Source organism: Benincasa hispida, unplaced genomic scaffold, assembly GCF_009727055.1.
Source record: "Benincasa hispida cultivar B227 unplaced genomic scaffold, ASM972705v1 Contig508, whole genome shotgun sequence".
Lineage (NCBI taxonomy): Eukaryota > Viridiplantae > Streptophyta > Magnoliopsida > Cucurbitales > Cucurbitaceae > Benincasa > Benincasa hispida.
This window is the reverse complement of record NW_024064889.1, coordinates 242,804-265,236: the sequence shown is the minus strand read 5'-3', so window position 1 is coordinate 265,236 and position 22,433 is coordinate 242,804. Positions and strand designations below refer to the sequence as shown.

The 22,433-nt window shown below is 28.9% G+C and overlaps 2 protein-coding genes across 2 annotated transcripts; one reads left to right on the top strand and one right to left on the bottom strand.

Annotated features, from left to right (window-relative positions):
• Nucleotides 1-95: 95 nt before the first annotated feature.
• LOC120069564 lies at nucleotides 96-6,746 on the top strand. The gene is made up of 3 exons (XM_039021354.1): nucleotides 96-557; nucleotides 666-722; nucleotides 6,654-6,746. Exons 1-3 carry the CDS (start codon nucleotides 96-98, stop codon nucleotides 6,744-6,746), a joined length of 612 nt encoding a protein of 203 aa, XP_038877282.1.
• A 340-nt stretch (nucleotides 6,747-7,086) lies between these two features.
• LOC120069563 (heparanase-like protein 1) lies at nucleotides 7,087-10,033 on the bottom strand. Its single transcript, XM_039021353.1, is given in 10 exon segments — nucleotides 7,087-7,539; nucleotides 7,628-7,727; nucleotides 7,851-7,976; nucleotides 8,058-8,247; nucleotides 8,371-8,422; nucleotides 8,425-8,600; nucleotides 9,117-9,274; nucleotides 9,380-9,566; nucleotides 9,673-9,709; nucleotides 9,815-10,033. Coding segments are annotated over 10 exon segments (1,599 nt in total). The 3' UTR covers nucleotides 7,087-7,185.
• Nucleotides 10,034-22,433: the final 12,400 nt, after the last annotated feature.

Here is a 22,433-nt window from a genome sequence, read left to right as displayed (position 1 = left end):
AAAAATAATGATAATTTTGGGTACATTATTACTTTGCTAAAACATGATTGGGTTTAAAAGAAATTCTCTAATAAAGTTTGTTTATATTTTTCAGAATGGCAAGTTCTTTAGTACAACTATTGGCTTCTAATAAACTTACCGGGGATAACTATGCTACATGGAAATCAAACCTAAATACTATACTGGTGATAGAGGACCTACAGTTCGTTTTAACAGAGGAATGTCCTCCCGTTTCTGGCTCAAATGCAAACCGAAATGTTCAGGAAACATACGTCATATGGATCAGGGCTAACGAAAAAGCCTGTGCCTATATCCCTACCAGCATATCTGATGTATTGGCCAAGAAATATGAAAGCATGAGTACTACCAGGGAGATTATGGAATCTCTGCATGGGATGTTTGGACAATCGTCCTTCTCCCTAAAGGATGATGCTATTAGATATGTTTACAACTGTCATATGAAAGAAGGGACTTCTGTTAGAGAACATGTCCTGGACATGATGGTCCATTTCAACATGGCAAAAGTAAACAGTGCTGTTGTTGATGAGAATAGTCAAGTTGGTTTTATTCTTGAATCTCTTCTGAAGAGTTTCTTGCAGATATGTACGAATACATTGATGAATAAAATAGAGTATAACTTGACTACACTTCTCAATGAACTATAGGCTTACCAGACCATGATGACGGCTAAAGGACTAGAATCAGAAGTAAATGTTACTACTGTTGACAAAAGAGGATCGTCCTCTAAGAAGCCTGATATTGCTTCTTCTTCAAAAAATAAGAGTATTCCAATAAAGAAGAACAAGGGGAAAGGGAAAAAGAAACCTACTGGCAGAAAAGGCAAGGCAAATGTTGCAGATAAAGGAAAATGTTTCCATTGTAGTGAATAAGGGCACTGGAAGAGAAACTACCTACAATACCATGCAGAGAAAAGAGTAGAGAAAGCAAGACAAGGAAACTAGTTCCTTGTAAACTCCAAGTTTTGAGCATGGGTGTATTTCTCAGAACAAGCAGTGGGAGATTCAATTGCTGTTAGAAGATAAATTTGTTTACTTTTATTACTGTAATGAAAGTTCTTTTATCTTTTGTTAGAAACATATTCTGTATAAACTTTTGTTATAAATGAAATGTTCATTAGCAAAAGTTATGTTTGTTCTACTGTAAAGCAACTTATGTTAGAACCAACCGAGTTAAAAGTCATTTGCAAATATTTAGATATTTAAACGGCTACAAATGAATAAGGCAAAGAGTTGTTTCAAGGTATATAAAACTTATTAGGTAAGATAAAATCCAAAATACTTCGATTGGATCAAAGTAAAGAGTATAGAGAGTTAGATTTCTAGGGCTATTTTGATAGAACATGAAATTCAGTGCAAACTCTTTACACCTCGTTGCCTTAATTGTTTTAAACATCATTCCATTTTTTAAGTTTTTTTCTAAAACTCCATAGGAGATATGGAGAGCTGATAAAAGTTGTTTATGATATGTAAAAGATGTTTACATAGTTCAAAAATCGGAAAGAAATCGACACATATGTTAGTGTCGAAACCTTAAGTATTAGAATATCGTTCAAATAGCATGCCTATTTGTAGGCAATCCAAAAAGTAGTATACTTTTTATGTAAAATAAAAACCAAGTGTTTGTATTGACAAGTACTAATTTTTTCTATAAAAGTATACAAGATCACCATGTATTATTTAATTTCCATAAAAGCAAGTGTATATCAATAAGATTTCTTGATTAAAGTTGACACTGTAAACAAAAGCTGTTTGGACAGGTCAGATACATCTTACTCAAAGAGTTGAGGGTACCTCAATGTAGTGGGAGGAATGTATGAGAACCTAGACATTAAATGGGTTTAGTAGAAACTCAAGTCATCAAGTCTTGGTGACAGTATTGAGAAACAAGAGTTGTGAAATAAGATGCATTCCCTATATAGTTTAATAAGAAGTCCATTGTATACTAACGTATTTACAACAATTCTCTCGGCTAAAGTGTTCGAGAATCTCCTAGTAAGACTAGGACTAGAAGGTATATAACCTAGGGAAGGTGGGAGAAAAACCCACGGATATGTGATACCTAAAGGCAAACCATGAGTATATGATGCCCTAGTTTATTGTATTTCTCCGTAAAACTCAAAAACTCAGTATTATATATTCATATATTTGTTACCACTAGAATTTTAGTCCAAGTGGGCGTTTGTTGCGTTTTATGTCCTAAAACTCGTGGTTTGTCAACAACAAACTTATTCTAAAAATTTAATAAGTTGTTATTGAATATACAAATTGCTTATTTCGTTTTAGAAATAAATCTAATAAACTAAAAAGATCCATGACTATTATATGAGTACTTTAACTTTATGTGGAGACATAAAAGTGGATCACGTTCGAGTAAATAGTCAAAATGATCTATAATGTATGAATAAGGTTGGGTGCCTTATTCTGGTAACACTATTGGATGCGGCCCACTCTGTAGTTATTACAAAGAATTGTAAAGTGCTACAGACGAAGTGACCCTAATTCATACATGTGATGACATGAGGAGTGGGGGCATCCTGTGCAATGAGTTTGCACAAGATCAAACCACGAAATAAGTCACTCTTACTTTATAACGTTGTTTACTTTTTAAAATTGACTATTTCGAAACGATGATCTAGGTAACTTGACCTTAATTCTGAGTTAACTATGACCACCTATTTATTCAGGATTATTCTTAGATTTTTATAGTTGAAGGTTGGCTCAATAGCGCCGGCTCAATAAGCCTCCCATATCAAAGGTAAGACTGGGTAGATAGCTGGGGTAGATAATCGGTTTCACAAGGCAAGTTCCAACATTGTTTGGACTTCTGAATGTTTTAAATTATTAGTGATCCCTTGTGGGACAATTTGAGGCATGACGGAGATGTCTGGGTACGTTTGGCAATGTTGTTTATGTTGCATCTGGTACATTTGTTATCTAGGAGAGAATTCAAGTCAAGGTGGAGCTTTGTAGGAATTCCTTGACTTTGTTAACTGGCACTTCAAACAACCAAGTACGAAGGTCTCGTTTACTTAATTATTTATGGTTTACAATTATGACCCTAGGGTTTAGAGAAGTACACTATATAAATTCTCTAACCCTAGTGGCGTCGTGTTGTATTCATAAAACATTATCTATAATAATATTGTTCTTCTTTTGCCCCGTGGACATAGCTAACACATCGTCAAGGAACCACGTACATTTGTGTGTCGATTATCTATTCTTTTATGTTCTTTTGTATTCTTTAATTATCGATTTCATAACAATAGCTTTGTGCGAGCTTAAGATGCTCAATAAGAAGAGATATTCAATTGTTAGGCAATTACGTGAAGATTTGTTTGAGTTGATTAGAAATAGCTATGAAGAAATTTCTTTCAAAAGGGTATGTCAAATTTCAACATAATACTCTTTAATTGAGTTGTTTACTAGAAATTACTTCATTTTGCTTCTATATTAGGTGGAACCGCTTATTCAAGATGAAATCTTGATGGTTGCTTATGATTTTATGGAAAATTTCTGTACATTCATCCTGGTGAAGTTTTTCCATATCAGGAAACACAAGTATGGCTAATTGTTACCATTCTTAAGGAGCTTTGATTTGAGAAAAACAACCTTAGACCGGCTAAAATTGTTAGAGATTTGAAGCTGGCAATATTTTTTAAGGTTGGTTTGACAGTTTTCCTACATAATGTTGTTCAAAATGTCCCTTGAATTTTCCTTCACAATTTTTTTTTTTCTATAGAATTTGGTCTGATTCTCTTTTTCTATTGTGCATATTTAAGAGGGCGTTATACTCTTCTTATGGTTGGTCGTGTTGAATAATTATTAAGTCTGTCTTGTGTTAGTGCCGAAAATACATGGGTACCAATCCATGTGATTGTAAAGCTCTTGTTATTGTCGATCTTGAGTGATTCATTAGATCTTATTGATTCATTCTATTGTATTTATTGATAAGAGATTTTCATAAATAGGGGGAGGCTAAGTTTTTCCAAGTAAATTGATCTTCATTTGAAGGTCGAAAAATAAATGTTATTAGTGAGAGAGGGTCTCGCAATTAGGAAGAGCCTAAGGTTCATTAGAGGGAGTCTCACACTTAGGGGGTGCATAAGTTTTATTAAGAGGGAGTCTCACACGTAGGAGGAGCCTAAGTGATCATTCATAAAGTTAAGCTATTCGTGTGTTACTATCATTGTCATTCATTTACAAATAAGTACAACGTTGTAATCTCTATATTTTATAGTAGTCAAATTATATCTTATAGGCATACTACCTCCTAGATGTAGGTGGTATTGTACCGAACTGATTTACCAAACTTTATTTTTTGTTCATTCTTTATTTTTCTGTGTTTATCTCTGGTGTTCTTGGAATTGTTGTAACACCATGTATAATAAGTTTTGTTGTGTGTTAGATAACATTTATTTCATGAAAGATACTATCGAAACAATTTCAAGTCTCATATTTTCCTATGCAAGATGTGGGGATTTCCTTACCTTAAATTGGTTTAAAAGCTATTAGGAGAGTGTTTCGGACAGAGCTTCACTGTGGCTACTATTAAATTGTGTCCCAGAAATCTTGTGAACTAACAGGTCAATGGTTGTTGGATTAGTATTCAAGGATTGGTGGGGTACAAATATTAAAACATTCAATATTTTTGTATCAATGAAATAGGAAGAGATTAAATTCTATCCAGCAATTTTGGCTCTTAAATGTTGTCTAGATTTACACTAGAAAGAGGATATTATTTTCCTGAAATTAAAACACTTATGTTTTTCTTTTCCTTGAAACAATAATGAATTTTTTTCTACTACGTGTATTTTGCAACAACGTTTTTTTGACATGGGTAAGCTTCAACTATTACCCACACTTTGATTGGCTTCAAATTAGTGTATCCATATTATTTAAGGTCCAGATCTACGCTTTCGAGCACAAATCAATATTATTTCGAGCCTTTTCAATAAGATTGGATAAGGATTGTTGCTTTAATTCTTATTTCAAATTAGATTTACGTGTTAGAATGGTATTTTAAACTCTTAGAATTCATCTGTTGTTATGGCAGGGTAAATTTCTATGCGTTTCGTTAAGTTTTAGTCAGGATGAACACATTTTGGACTAGTTTGAACTCAATTAAAGTGTTTTAAATCAATCTTTGACTTGTGAAAGGATGTTGTTAGTAGTTTTGAACTAATTCAGTGTAAAAGATTAATGGGGGATTTTGGATAAGAATATTCTTGTTGAAAATCTTTTGGTATTGATTTAGGTTTTCGAATTTAAGTTTTGAAACTTAAACGTTATGTTTACGATCTACGTCTAAAAAAAAACATTTGTTCATTGAAGTGAATTTTTAGATTGAGATTATAAGATTGACGGTCGAGGTAAGTGGTTTCTTCATCCCTTCTACAACATAATATTTTTATAACGATATGTTTTGACTATTGTGATTTGATAAATGGTTGAAAATGTGTTTTGGATGTTTGAAGGTATATTTTGTACCATTAGTTTGAAACCGATTGAAAATATTTTCTATTAGTAAACATGTTTCATGTAATTTGAGAATCGACTGACAGTATTTTGTATGTTTTTAGTTGATTTTGTTAAATAAAATAAAATTATTGTTGTAAATGATAGTTGGAACTGTTTTGAGAGGGAGGTAACATTTTTGCAAGTAGAAATATATTCAGATTTTCTTTTATTTGCATTTAACTATTCAAGAATTTACACACTTACGAGAATTACAATTACATACTTTAAGATCAAGAACAACCTTTTTCAAGACAAACAGTTTTGAATCAATTTTCTGACGATCGGCTGCCACAAAACAAAACTCTTGAATAGATAAAGATGCTCAATGAAAATCGAACTCTAGCAAAACACAACTTGCACTTAAAAAGGTATAGCGGAAAAAGGAAACTTGACCCATTCAATATCGATAGAACATAAATAAGAAAAGAATCGAGCAAAACATCCCAGGAAAAGCAGATAAGGAAAAAATAAAGCTGCAGAATGGACAACCCAAGAGACATCCTACAAAACATTTCCTGAGACAATCACCAAACCAGCAAGCACCAAGCACCCTTAAACAAATATAGCTAATTCTAAACTATAACAATGTCGATTGTAACATTTTTTTTCTACAGTAAAAAATGCTATAAAATGTTTACACACAAAATTATGTCTTTGATGTAAGTTGAAAAAATGCCATAGAATTTTTACAGCCTTTTTTATGGCATTGAAAAAATACTAGAGAAAGTCAAAGATTTTCAATAACATTGCCTGCAACAGCATGCCTAAAAATGTTATAGAATATATTTTATAGTGCTTTCTTACCACTATAAAAGCGTTATAAAATACCTTCTATAATTTTTTTAAAATACCTTCTATAATTTTTTCTTTTACCGTGATAATAATTGCTATAAAAGATCTTTTATAGCTCTTTTTACTATCGCTATGAAAAGATTTCATAACAATAAATTTACGCTGCCAAAAGTTGATTTTTTATGGCTTTTTTATATTGTTAAAAAAAACATTATGGAGAGTCGAGGACTTTCAATAAGATGGACTACGATAACGTTTCGAAAATGCAATGGAAAGTTTACGAAAGTGTTTTTTCCATGTTATCGTTTGTGATATGTGTTTCAGTGTCTCCAAGTCTCCACCTTGCATGTTCTTCATGAGCCTTCTGACCATCTTCACCCTGAGCTTCAACTTATGGACCTCGCCTTGGCTCTTTAGTAACCTTTCACTTTATAAATTTTGAAAATCTATTAATTTAATGTCCTTCATTGAGTGAAAATGATTATGATTATTTACCAAGTTTTATAAAAAGTATTTTCAAATTATAATAAGAACTAATATAAAGCTTTATTGAAAAAATACAACTAAATCTGACAGTAAAAAGAAGTCAAATAATGCAATTATTTTCTCTTTTTTGTCCTCCCAAAAGATGAACTTCTCATATATTTTCAATTTCAAAACTCTAAATTTTGTTAATTTCATATATATAGGTTTTAAGGCTAATTAATAATAATAACATTGAAAAGATAAGGAGTGCGAATATGCAGTTTTATTTATTTTAGACATTAACAACTTTTTCTTTCTCACATATTAGTTGGTTTACATAAGATCAATTATAAGCACACATATATAATTAGGGTTTGATTGAAAAATGAAATTAAGGTGCATCCAAACATCCTGCAGCTACAAAGTCAGGGATGACAATGAAAGCAATGGACCAAGTAGCAATATTTATAGAAGAGTTACTCTCACTATAAACAGGTGTAAAATTTGGCAATTCCCCCTCTTTTGTAAGCTCTAATGGATTTTCATTTAAAAGCACTGTAGAGCTTCTAAGTAAACCATTTTGTGTTGGTAGATTTGGATCTTTGACCTTTGAACTATACTTCAAATTGGAGTCATTTGGTCGTCTCGAATTGCTATTATGTAAACTCGGGTTCATATGGCTTTCAATCTTGATTGTGAACTCAGTTGTATTACTCAAATTGATGAAAAGCAAGGTTACACCAGACTACAAGGAAATGATAGATGATCAATTCGAATTCAATTATTGCACATATTTGTTTAATTTCTTTAATTTTTAAAAAGTGGATTCTTACTCTTCCTCTTGAGCAATGAGCATAGGTGCGAAGATAAGATGAGACATTATTATCAACCTTGAGAACTCTTGAGCCCATTAATCGGTGGAAGAGAAGTGCCTTAATAAAAATAAAATACCAAAACAAGTAAGAAAGAAATTTAGATATATATATATATATATATCCATATAAGAGTCTAGACTAATTGGTACACATTTGACTTTTATAAATTTAATAATCTTACCCATAGTAATCTGGTGTAGGAAGATAAGTTTTAGATTTGAGGACACTGTAAAATCCACCAATCAAAGTTTGCCTACAATATACTTTGGTATTGTAAAAAGAGGCCATCCCAAGTTGATCTAGATACCTATTACTCAATTCAAATTTAAATTAAATGGAGGGGGAAAATACTACAGAAAAGAAAATGTAAACTAAAATATGTTTTTACCAAAAACTATTGATAAATGCATCAGAAATATGAGGACTGCCACCATGATAGGCTCCACCAGCTTCTCCAACCCAAGCAGAAGCCCAAGGTGCATGCTTTTGGATTATGTTATCAAGTTGTTTAAATGTGTTTGATACTTGACTTAGGTATGTTGGATTAACAAACCTATAAATCAACTTGGGGTCATCACCTATATATATATATATATAGAAACCAAAATTAAAAGTGTTAATTATTAGTTTATAATAATATTTACTTTTGAGTTTATATAAATGGTAAAAAAAAATATTAATTGATATATGTACATAATTACCTGTACCCATGTTGTATATATGATGAGTTAGAGCATTGACAATATTTGAATCCAGTTTTTTTTAACAAGTTCATGGTACCATTTGTCATCAAAGAAAGCACCAGGTGCCACCATTAAAGGTTTTTGTTGGGAATTATTGTACAAACGATCTATAATTTCTCGAAGCTTCATTAGGTCTTTTGCATATTGTGAAGCACTAACACTTGCACCAATACTATTACGTCCACCCAATAATCAACATTAAATATAGTTAATTATAGAAACAATCCACTTATTTTGTCGGAGCATGGAATCATCATTTACATAGAAAATGAGAGAGAGAAAATAGGGAGGATTTTTCTCTCCCCATTTTAGACGGTATATTTTGTAATAGAATATACATTGTAATAATGAAATTTAAACTTTTAAAAATTAGGGTTGAACAATTTAATTGTATTGTTTTGAATTAGGATAATGAAGACTTTTTTCCTTAAATTGAAAATTATAATAGAAATTGCCCATTTAAACATATATTTTGTTTTTTTATTTTAAAAAATGCTTTTCTATTTACTTAAATTAATTTTTTAAAAAATTCGTGGAGAATAATTCCAGCCAAAAATCTCTACCTTGATCCCAGTTCCCACGAAATTAAATAAAAAAAATTGTGGGGCTGAGATTTAAATGGAGGGTGTGAACAAAGATGTCATTCCTTTGGTGTCACCCTTAAACATTCATAGTTACTTAACTCAACAAAGATTTGGTATTATTTAACTTACCAAACTCCCATGAATTTATTTGATAATTCTTATCCACTGTATATTGAATAAGAGCCTCAGCATTGCTGTAGTTCCAATTTCCTTCCCACTGCATTCCTTTTGTGTTGTGTTTACCCAAGAGAGCATTTAAGCCAAAGGTTATAATGGCCCTATTTTTTTTATAAAAAAAAACCCTAAGTATTGGAGAGAAATACAAAAAGCAAGAAAACATATAGAAAATAAATAAATAAAAATAAAAAAATAAAAAAACATACCCTGTGTTGTTAAAAAAGTTGTTCAAATCATCCCACCTTTCCATGTACAAACATCCTTCTGAAAAGTCAAATAGTAAATCGTTGTCTGCTTGAAATGGTTGACAATGGCTTTTGAAACCTTCTCCAACATTATATATCAACCTGTCTTGTAAGGTACCTCCTATTCTAATTCTTAATGACTTGAAAGCTAATATCGCAAAGAAACCATGCATAAGATAAGTTAGAATTTTATTGCATCAATTGAACCCAAGTAAAGATTAATTAGCTTAGTTATGTATTTCAAAGAGCCAAACCTTGAACAGCTTTGTTAAGCATAGGAAGAGACAAATCCTAATTAAAAGAAAAAAGATTAATAAAATACTACATGAATTATAATTACTTTCTTTTCTTCATAATTAATTTCTTTTAATGTCCAGGACTATTATATAATCTCACCACATTGAGTATTGATGCATGATCATCCCAAACACAAAGGTTGGGTTGACTACACTCATCATGAGGCCAAATGTCCATAGTGAAGCAAATGAAATTTTCATCAGTTTCTGCTATTTTCGTGGTTTCATCAACCACAATTTTTCCTTTTGCAACATTATGACCCAAAATACTTGGGATGAAAACAACTAGCAAAATCAAAAGGAATATGTGGTATTCCATTATAAATTCCAAAATTCTTGTCCAACAATTCTAATGGTTAGAGCATTGATATAGTATTAAATTTACCATAATTTATCAGTTAGGACAAGATGAAAAAGAAAAATGATATATTATATAATATTACCTTAATATTGATGTATAATATATCTAGTTAGGAGTATCTTTGAACTTGTAAAAATAACAAAAGAAAAAAAAGATCTCCAAAGCCTCAAAATTATTAAGATTATACAAAGAGAAAGGAAAGAGTGGTTGAAAATAAAATTGGAGAAGAGTTTATATATGGTTGAGATTGATATGCAGTTTTGCATTATAACTTTTGTTCTTTAAGGCAACAATTAAAATTATTGAATACAACTCTCCTCATTAATGACTTTCAATTTTATTCTTCAAGGAAAGAAAACTGCAAAATGAAACTTCAAACTGTAAATTTATAAGTGTTAAGTGTGCATTAAATTAAAAACACAAGCCTTGAGCTTTTGTTTTTTGTTTTTCTTTTTGTTTAGTCATATTAGTTATTCATGTATTGATTTTCATTGTAAATTAAAGGTTATAAATCACTTTTAGTCTCTAGACTTTCGTGAAAATAACAATTTAATCTCTGAACTTACGTTTGTAACTACTCAGTCCCTATACTTTCAATTTTGTAACAACTTGAACTTTGGCATATAACAATTTAGTCCTTATACTTTTAAATTTATAACAATTTAGTTCCTCACAAAAAAAAAAAAAAATCATCAAAATTAGATGTTAATTTTTATTGTTTTATTTTGTAGACTTTGAATTTATAAAAATATTGATTCTCTTATTAGTTTATCGATTTATTTATCCAAGAAATCTTATTAAATTTTAACATTAATTTCTACGATAATAAGAACTAAATCGTTACAAATCTTAAAGTACAAAAACTAAATTGTTACATAGATATAAGGAATAAATCGTTACAAAATTAGAAGTATAAGAATCACGTCGTTACAAGCTAAATTTCAGGAACTAAATTGTTAATTTTATGAAATTTTATGGACTAAAAGAGATTTTTAACACAAGCATTGAGTTTCATGCTATTGCTTTTTGTGGAACGGTCAAAGTATATCATCAAACTTAGGTCCATTATATCTTAGCCTATTGTATTATTATTGTATAAAAAAGTTCCCTAAGGTAAGTCCAGCCCAAAATCATCTTTTAAGTTAACTGTTTTATTTATTATTTTTTTCATAATTCTATTGGATATATTATGAATAATCTTTACTATGACATTTTAATTTTGCACTGCATGTGTTGTGTGATCTTAGTTCCAAAACTGATTTGTCAAGTGCACTTGACTCTAAGAAAACAATTTTCATATCATCAAATTTGTAGAAGAAGTAAATTAAATTTACCATCCTACTACAATGTTAAAAACATATTTGAGAGTAATTTTAGAATGGTTAAAATTAATATACTTTTCACATTTAGAATACTCTCAAACGTACATAATGTTCTACGATAATATAATATAATATAATATATAATGACTTCTTAATCCTTTGGCCTTGTTTTTATGTTTCCGCTTCCACTAATCCAATCCATGATGCTTAGTGCCAAACTTTGAAAGTTATATTAATTAAAACTTTGAACTAGTAATTATATCAATTTAAACTCAAAACTTTAGTAATTGTATCGATTTAAATCATCCTTTATATTTATTTGAAAACCATTGCATAAGACTTATAGTTGTATTAATTAAACTCCCAAGTTGTTATAAGTTAGACAATTTAAACCGTTTATTAAGATTGCTTTTAAAAATCATTTATGCATAAATATTCTTATACATGTGTAGCCTTCTTTTAAATGTCAGACTAAGAAAAAAAATTCTACATTAATTTTCTTATAAAATATTACAAGTTCAACCGATGAAATTATAATCTCTCGCATGATGTTTTTTCAAACTTAACTTTAAAGATATAAATTAATATAGTTTAATTACGATTTAAATTGATACAACTCTGAAGATTAAAAGGATACATCGGTATTTCTGTGCTAATCTTTGAAACAAGAGGCTCCACGTTCTAGAAGAAAAAATAAAAGAGTGGTTTTTTTTTTTCTTTTTATTTTTTTATTTTTATTTTTTAAAAAAAAAGGTTAGGTTCATCTCTTTCTTTCTCTCTCTCTTAGACAGGTCATTTTTTTCTCTCTCTCATGTCACGTGCTCTCATCAAATAATCTTTATCTAATTCGGAATTAAATAATGTAATGAATTTGGAGTCATAAATCATGCAATACGTCAGCATGTAATGTAATATATTTTATTAATAACTAAGAAAGAATTTAAAGAATTAAAAAGTATTGAATAATATAGAGGTTTGAATAGTACAGTTATCCTTGAAGTTAGAGCTGGAAATTGGTCACAACCCCACCTAGATTAAGCACCAAATCAAGGCGTAATTCAAGGCTAAAATGGATTAAATACAATTCCGTAAATCTTATATTTATATTAACATTGGTTTTGTTTAATATAAAAAAGGAAACAAGAAAAAAAATCTTTTTTCTTGATTTCCTCATTGGATTATTGGAATGGAACAAGCTTCAGGATTGGAAGATTTTTGAGATATTTATTTCTTATTTTCAATATTACAATTTACAAATCACAACGCATACTTTTTTTAAAAAGGAAAACCGACACACTCAAAAAGTATAACTAATAGTTAAGACCCGTTTGATAACTATTAAATTTTTTTAATTTTTGTTTGTAAAAATTAAACTTACAATGATTTGCATTTTTCTTAAGTACAATTGTTGAATTTTTGGTCAAATTCCAAAAACAAAAACAACTTTTTGAAAGTTAATTTTTTTTAGATCTTAAAATTTGGCTTAATTTTTTAAACCACTGGTAAAAGGTAGATAACAAATGAAGAAATTTGGAGGTAAAAGAAGTGTCCGTATACTTAATTTTAAAAAATAAAAATAATTACCAAATGAGACCTAAATGTTAAGTTATAAGTTAATTTAGGTCGGATTAAGTTGTAGGTGTTACAAAAATTTGGTTCAAAGGTATCTTTCTAAGGTCTTGTTTGGGATTGTTTTTGAAGGATGTGAATGCTAATTTTAGATAAAATTAGCTTTTAAAAAATCATGTAATTTTCATTTACTTAATTATCCATTATTTTATTATAGATTTCATAAACATTTATCTCCTCCCCTAACAAACCTTTACATATGCACGCACGTAATCTTCAATTTTTGTACGCTACAAATTACTACTCTTTTTTATATAATTTCTAAAGTTAAGTTACTTTTATATCAATAAAGTATGATTTTTTGAATAGGTTGGTTGTAATATTACACCCCTGAACTTTAAATCCTCAAACTTTTAAAATCGAAGAAATTACACCCTAAACTTTCAGGTATAAAAATTAAAACCAACTCTCACAAAATGTGAAAGTGAATAAGCTTACTTAATTTCTCTCTCATATATATTTTTTAATTATTATATTAAATTTATATTCTTGTTTAAAATCAGAAAAAAAGTTAGTTAAATTTATAGAGGTTTAAATATTACTTTAGTCAATATTTTGTATGATTCATTTTTGGCCTTATACTTTCAAAATGTTCATTTTTTATTCCTATATTTTCAACTTTAGTTCATTTTGTTTCCTATATTTTAAAAATGTTAATTTTAGCTCTTATACTATTAAAGAGTTGTCGTTTTGGTCCCTTCATTTTCACTTTTAAAGAATAAAAATGGTCACCATTTTTAAAGTTCAAAGACCAAAACGGAACAAAATTGAAAGTACAAAAGACGAAAATGAATAAAAAAACCAAAATAGTATTTAAACCATTTATAAATTAGAACCTTTTTGAATGAATATTTATATAGGCATGAAAAAAAGAGAGAAACAATAGAGGGGATGTGTATGTGTGACAAAAACAACATAAGCAAATTTGTGTTGTGGAAGAAATAGGAATCTTAGATGATGACAATTGAAGACAACTTCTTCACATTTTCCCATTTCAAAGCAAAAAATGTCCCTAATCCATGTTTCAATTTGGAGATATGAAAAAACAAGTGGACACACACCACTATTTCTCACAAACCCACATAAACATACTATTGGGGTCATTTCTATCTGTTTTGGAACCTATTATTGTACCAAAATATTATTTAATGATTCCTTTATTTTTAATCTATATATTATCTTTTTTTTATATACTTTCAAAGTTATTTCATTATAAACTTTCATTTTTCACAATAAAATATATAAATATAGTACATTTTTTATGTATGATATGATGCAGTACCCCATTGCAATATTTAATATAGAAAAGGTACAAAAGAATATCAAATGTTTAGCATCTCTTCGATTGATAATCTAGATTCTATTTTATGTTTTCAAATTCAATGAGTTCAACAAATGTATGTTCAGCCGATAATCCAAATTTAGTAACTGAATTTTTTTTTTCAAATTCTATAATCCAAATAGTATTCTGAAAACAATAGGATTATGTTTTCATTGTATCCATATTTTGAATTTTAAAATTTAAAATGTAGAATTATTATATTAAATAAAAATAAAAATGTTTAGCAATAAAGTATGTCATGTTATAAACTCAATTCATTTTTAAAAAAAATAAACCAGGTACTATGCTTATATTATAAATTATAAAATATTTACAAAACAATAATTATACAAATTTTCTTTAATATCAAAGATGTTCATAAATAAATTAATTAATAATTATTTATTATCAACTAATATTTAGGGGTTACTACAACTAGATTTATGTTTTATATATATATATATATATATATATATTGAATTATATGTCCTAAAACTCGCCGTTTGTAATCTTTAAACATATTATATTTGCAATAAAGTTGTTATTAAGGTTTATTCAATAAAGTTATTATTGAACGTGTAAATTGCACTTGTAATAAGCCTAAACCCAATAAACTAATAAACACTTGGTTATAACATGAATACTTGGACTTTATGTAGAGACATAAAAGTCGGTTTGAGTATATAGCCAAAAACGGTCTATAAGTATAGAATAGGGTTGGGTACCTTATCTTGAGGCCACTATGGATGTGACCTATTTTGTATTTGATACAAACGATGTGATCCCCAAATCGTTCATGTAGAGACGTGCAAGTGGGGCATCCTAAGCAAAAGATGTTTACATAAGACCAGACCACGAAATAGTCACTTTTTTTTTTTATAACATCGTTTACTGTTCAAACTGACTATTTCAATTCAATGATCTAAGGTAACTCGATCTCAATCTTGAGCTAACTATGAGCTTTTGTTTATTCGGGATTATCATTTAATCTGCATGAGTGAGAGTGATTCAACATCGCTGCTCAATAAGCCTCCCATTATAGGGGTAAGACCGGGTAAATAGTTGGGGACATAAGCCTGCATGATGAAATTCACTCATACTCGATTTTAAGGTTAGCAGATAGGTTGTTCCCTTAAGTAGTGACTCCTAGTCTTAGACAAGGGGTCCCACATCTATGACTGGGAGGGACTCGGTTTGATTTATTGGTAGGACCGTAAACCAATTGTTCATTAGTGGATTAATGGAGACTTAAAGAGCAAAATGTATTACAGGGGTAAAACGGTAATTTTGACGCAATTGTAAATATGAACAATCTGTGAATGATTGATTTACTGATCATGGTTAAATCAATTGGTCAGAAATATATCTACAATGAGGAGAGTGCAGCTACTAGACTTTAGTGGAGTGACCCGGTAGTTAATGAATATTGGTTAATTCGATTAAAAGAGTTTATAGCCAATTAATCTTGGATCATTGAAGCTCATGATTTGTAAGTCTATTATGTCTCCCTACTAGCTTATAAACGGACTAAACCTTAGAATAATGTGATGAGAAAATTTGAAACATTCAAAATCGAATTAAGAAAATTATTAATTATATACGATATAATTAAACATTTAATTATCGAATTAAACGAAATTGGAGGGTTGAAAAATATTCAAATATGATTTAAATATTAAAAAATATGAATAGGGATTCATGTTAATAATTGGTGTGTAAATAATTTAATATTTGATATTAGATTAATTTAATTAATTAAAATTATTTAATTAATTATTAGAATTGATTTTGTTTGAAATTAATTAATTTGTTTCAAATTAATTAAGTGAATTGATTTTGAAAAAATAAATTCATTTTAAAATGATTTTGTTAAAAATCATTTTAAATTGAAAAAAGAAACACTTATTATAGTTTTTTCCAACTCTAAACACCACTATTTCCACTTATTATAGTGGGCCTTCGTGTCAATCTCCCAAAAAATCTGTTTTTGCACGTGTTTACTTAACAAAAGGATGCTCTTCAGCTGACTTTTATATTCATGCAAGTGACAATTGAGATGAAGGGTTCTTCATCTTTAATTATGACACAAAAGATAGTTTTTATCTCAAAAATTCCCTTAATTTCCTTCTCATTTTAGATCTTATAATCCAATCTAAGAGTTTAGAAGATAGTAAAAAAGATCTTATGTGTTAGAACTATTCGTCTTAGAACCAAGAATAAATAGATTTACTCTCTTGTTCGTAAAAAAAATGTGTGAAAATTTCGAAAATTGCGTACTACTTCTATGAAATTTCTTTCTTTACTACAGATCATACAAATCGGTATTTTCATGATCCTTATGGAAGAAATTACAAAACAAATTCTTTCACAATTTTATGTGGAATGGACATTGTAATTCTTTCTCTACTTCTCGGGGTATTGAATTAAAGATCGAGAGGAATCACGGATATCACATACATATTTGGTTGTGAATTTTTTGAAATAAATAAAGCGTATGAAGTCTTTGGAATGCCACAAATTAATCTTATATGCAAGTATAAAAAAATTATGGGGATTCGATCTTATACATTCGCGAGGAAGGTAATCAAAAAAGGTCTTCAAGTCAAAAGGAAATGAGATTCAAGCTGAGGAGTTGCTAATTTGGAGACTTCTTTAAAGGTAAAAATTCTGAAACCCTTTAGTTAGGTTTTTGACTTTGCATGCTTGTTTGCTCTAATTAATTTAATTAGAGTGCTTAAAGATCCTGATTGTTTCCGCATGTTAATTGTCAACTCTATCATATATAACATCAAATACATTTTAAATAATAGTTTAAATTAAAATTCAATTTTTGAGTTTGCTACCAAACACGCATCTATAAACATGAAATACAACTTTGTTTTTATTGAATTTTTTATTTATAAATTTTTATTTTCATATTTTCTATCAAACATACTCTCGTATATGTCTCAAAAGAAAAGAATTTCAATTAAGCAAATTAAACTAAAATAGAAAATACAACTTGGATCTATTCATCATTATTTTAGAAAAAGGAAATATACAACCTGAAAATTCTTAATCATTTGGATACTTGCAAAGTATGTTACTGCATTTGTGTATCCCTTTTTGGCCAAGATCTCCAACTAGACAAAGGTAAATCTCTTCATTATAATAAATTATAGGGTGTACTTTATAAAAAGAATAGAACCTGTGTATCCTCATGATCTATTTTTTCTATTGGTTAAATTATTTACTATTATATTTAATAAATGAGTAGGTTTTGTTAATCATTTTCATCTGTTCAAAATAATTAAGATTTATATATTATAGTTTAAAAATATTATTTAGATCCTTGTATTTTTAACGGTCAAAATGAATCAAAATTGAAAATATAAAGAAAAAAAATTAACATTTTAAATAATATATAGAGGCTAAAATAAATTAAAGCTAAAAATACCAAAAGATTGAGTAGTAGGGTTGTTTTCAAATAAATGAAAATGAATCAACTTATTTACAAATATAAGAAAATGTCATTATTTATAAGTGATAGACTGCAATAGACATCTATTACGGTCGACCGTGGTCTATCGACATCTATCAGTTAGTGATAGATGTCTATCGTGGTCTATCGCGGTCCATCACTGATAAAGAATGACATTTTATTATATTAAAAAATATTTTCAACAGTTTTAGCATTTAAAACAATTACAGTAGTATCTAAATCTAAAAATAAATCATATTACTAAGCTTAAACAAACCATTGCTTAGTCAGAGGTGAAGACAGTTTTGTGTTAGATAATATATAAATATAAAATAAGAAAAAGACCATTTTAAAGGTTTTATCATAACTGCCCCTTAGTTTTTTCCATTGAGAAAATGATAGAGCAGCCATTTATATTCAATAAACAAACCAATTCCAATAATAGCTCAGTGGTAAAGAATGAAATCAAAAGTTTTGGAGAGGTACCACATATAAATATTTTGATTAAAAGTGTCTAAATTATTGTGATGGTTTATTTTTCAGGTCTCTAAGTGGACTAAAGTTTCCAAAGGATATCTACTATTAATTTTTATACAATTTTATAGTTGTTGAAAATTTGTTTGCACCTTTTGTACACATGTTTGAAAAAATATATCAATTCTAAGGTTTATTGGCCTTTACTTAATAAAAATAAATAAAGAAGATCATAAAGATAAAGACGTATGGATGTATAGTATCAACCTAATCAATAAGTAATAATTCTAAAGAGTGGCTCTCGTGAGAGCAAATTGAAGTTGCATTTAGATGATATAGTATGCTAGAAACTTGTTAGAATACTTTGAATATGTTATATGACATTTAAATGATACTGGTTTGTCCTAAGGTTTAAAGGGATGTACTAAACATAAACCTTCTAATCTTACTGGTGCTTGTGTAATTTGTATTATATGATATTTCTCTCTACTAATAAAAGTTGCTCTCTCATTCTACTCTTGGATATAACTCACACATTGTTAGCCAACCACGTAAATTTTTGTGTCAATTTTTTTTATCGTTTACATTTTCTCACTTTCTTTAATTGTCTCATGATTTTAATATCGTCGTAAGACCGGACAACGACAAATGGAAAATGAATGGCATGCATCTAATAACTCACAACATACATATCTCTTAAAGGTCTAAATAGTTACCTTAAAGTTCAAGCATCGAGTACTCCGAGGGTAACCTGATTGTATTGGCAGGTTTTGATCTTTAATTAAGAAGAAAATTATTTTTTTAATTTGAACTTTTTAAATATCTTTATAAATAAATAAACAAACATTAAAACATTTAGCAAAAGAAAAGACTTCTTTTCGAGAAAAACAAAAGCAACCTCCCCACTATGAACACTCTCAAACATAATTAGCTTTTTCTTTTTATAATTTTTTCCCCAAAAAAAAAAAAAAACAAAGCCCTAGGAAAGTAGGGAAACCAATAAAAATAGTTAATATATTTATTGAAAGATTTGGTTAATTGAAATTAGTGCTTGAAATCAATCAAAGGGAATCTCTGATTTGGCAGGTTAATTAAAATAATTAAAAGATATGATCAATCATAATTGTAACCAATAACTTTATAGCAAGTTGTGAAGTTGGAAGATGGGGAAACAAGGCCTGCCTTTGTCGGTATAAACATGACACCCATTAGTTTATAATCTTTCAATTAACAATAAACCTAATTTAATTATCTTTCTATATTTATTTTTTATTTTCTTTTAAAGTCAAAGCAACATTTTATATTACAAATTAATTAATTGTGTTAATTACTTTTATAACAAAAGCTTGCAAAGGAGGGAATCTCATTCATGCGCCCAATCACCTTTTCATTTCTTTTCTTTTTTGTTTCATTTTAATAATCTCATTGTTAATTGAGATTCATTACTTAATTTAATGCCTTTTTTCTCTCTCTCTTTGGTGCTACCTCATTGGTCTTATCCTTTTGTTACCCCTACATGAAGGAGAGTTAACCATGTTCATTGGTTAACTTTGAATTATGCATGGTTATCTTTCCACTAAAGGTCCAATTTTGCTGAATTTAATTAAACTAGAGTTAAAAGAAGTCGGCCCTATTGTCATTTTAACTGCTCTATTTTATTTTATTATACTAATGAAACATGGCACGGTTTTACGGTTTGATTAACGCCCAACATGAATATAATAATATCAACCATCTTTCTTCGAGAAAGATAAAAATAGATCATATGAACTAAGGATGAAAATATCGTTGTTATTGACTAAAATATCGATGATGAGATTTGATAATGATGTAAGAGTTGGAGTCATTTTTCTAGAATTCGTGGCAGTGAAAAAATCGATATTTTTTAATATTTTATTAATATGTTTTTGTCGATAGTTGATTGTTGTAATATTCATGATATTTTATGATACTTTGTAGCTTTTTTCTCTCATACTACCGACGCGTGATTTCTTCTCCACTAAAAAGTTTTGTGGAGTCTAAATTCTTTGGTTAGACTAAGAAATTTATTATCACAAATTAATCTATACAAAAAAAAAAGTTGATTAAAACAAAATTGTCTCAACCTCTTCTTCATTATGTTTCTTATACATTTACCAATAACGTATTAATGATTTTCTACCACCAAAAAAAATATCTTATATGATGGTTAAGTGATGTATTTATTTGTACTAGTATCTCTCTTAATTAATTAATAATTAATCAAAAAAATTCATTTCTTGACATACACACTATCTTACTATTTTTTCTTGGGTTTAATGTACATGTTAATAATATATATGCTTAAAATAATTTAAACTTTTATTAAGAAATTTTAAGAAATGAACAACTTTCCATGATATATCTAAGAATTTTTCTATAATCTCCATCAAGTTATCGAAATTTTGATATTGGATACAAATTAGTGAGATAGATAAATTTAATCCAAAATTTGAAAACAACGATGTAAAATATAGTAACTATTTTGGGGTTTAAAAGAAAAAAAAAAAAAAAAAAAAGGAAAGTTAATGGATAAATTAAGGAGGAAAAGTAGAAAGTGAATGGTTGATTTTTGAATAAGGGAAACAGCTCGTCCCAAAATTGAAAGGATGCCTCGTCTCCCTATATGTATATAAATATGAAAGTGTATGGACAAAGAGTACAATTGCTTTTTGACTTCCCCAACCATTCAAATGTTACCCATCATCTTGCCATGGGAAGGAAAAAGAAAAAGAAAAAGAAAAAGAAAAGACGGTTAATAATTGTGTTTTAGAAATTTACCATTTTGAAGGTTTGAAATTTTCAAAATCTAGCTAAAACAGATATTTTAAACCAACTAGTTGGTTCAAAATAATGTGGGAAGTTGAACGACTCTAACTTTTAATCTTCTAGTCAAATGTTATCTTTTACTCAACTCAATTCAAGCATGTTTCTAAATTTTATCTGTTTATTTTGTGATTTTATAGGTTTCGAGTACCTAATGATGAAATGAAGTCAAAACGGACTAAAACGAACTTAATTGCATCAACTAAGAAAGAAAAAGTTAAAATGACGAATTTGCCCCTACATGTTGGCGTAGCAGCGCAACTCTTGGCGCCTTAAGGCAAAATGCCCTGTTTCTATGCAAAACGCACAACGCCACTGCAATATGAAGTTATCACGCGTGCAAACGTCTGTTAGCATCGCAACACTACATCCTAGAGCCGCGGCACCAACCCGATTTCTATTTTCTAGCCTCCTAGGATTTTTATCTTCGATCCAAACCAAATTTTCACAGACTTTCTCTCTATTTTCTTCTGTTTCTTGATTCTTGGTTGTACTCAAACGATTCCTCGATCTCCATTATTATGAAGACGATGGGATAAGATATCTTGTTCTAGCTTGGGTTTTAGGATTTTCTCCCTATTTATGTAACTTGGGAGTATTTGAATCAGATTTATTTGTAACTGTTGATTTCAATTTTTATTCCATAGAGTAAGATCATATTGTCAGACCATTATGGATTGTTTGACTACCATTTTAGATTAATATATAATACGTGATATATAATTGTATGTCAATTTACAAAAGGCAATAGGTTAGGTTAGCTTGTGAATCGATAGCAATAAGCATTGCTCTAGTCAATCTAGGATTGAATCGATCAAATGTTTAATTAGGCACTTGAAAATTGGATAATCAACTTAACTTTTCCTTAGATCTCAATGTGATTAGGACAACTTGAATTTTCATGCTTTTCATCAATTCACTATGGACTAATTAGTTAATTAGAATGATTAATTATCTTTTCTAATTAATTTGGTTAAGTATAAACAAATAATTAAAGCATGTTATGACAGTCCGATGATCGAGTATACAGAATAGGAAAGTTCTACAATAACCAAAGCTAGGTCTTTTTCAAAGATTATCGCAACTTTCAAATTGCTCTCTTACTTTTATGTAATTTAATTTTACTTGTAATCGATTAATCAATCTTAAAAACCCCCTTCGATTACCTTGGGACTATAAGCAGTTTAATAGAGAAATTCAAATGTTCTCTAAATTTGACGCATGCTATCAATACTACAAAATTAGATAGAAACAGTTAAATTATTTGGTCTTGAAGTAGGCAACAAATTCCACTTACCACAATCTCAG

Coding starts and splice junctions, on each gene's coding strand:
- LOC120069564 (XM_039021354.1), top strand. CDS start 96: ATGGCAAGTTCTTTAGTACAACTATTGGCTTCTAATAAACTTACCGGG. Junction 558..665: donor TTGTTGATGAGAATAGTCAA/GTTGGTTTTATT, acceptor AATGAACTATAG/GCTTACCAGACCATGATGAC. Junction 723..6,653: donor CAGAAGTAAATGTTACTACT/GTTGACAAAAGA, acceptor TATGTGTTTCAG/TGTCTCCAAGTCTCCACCTT.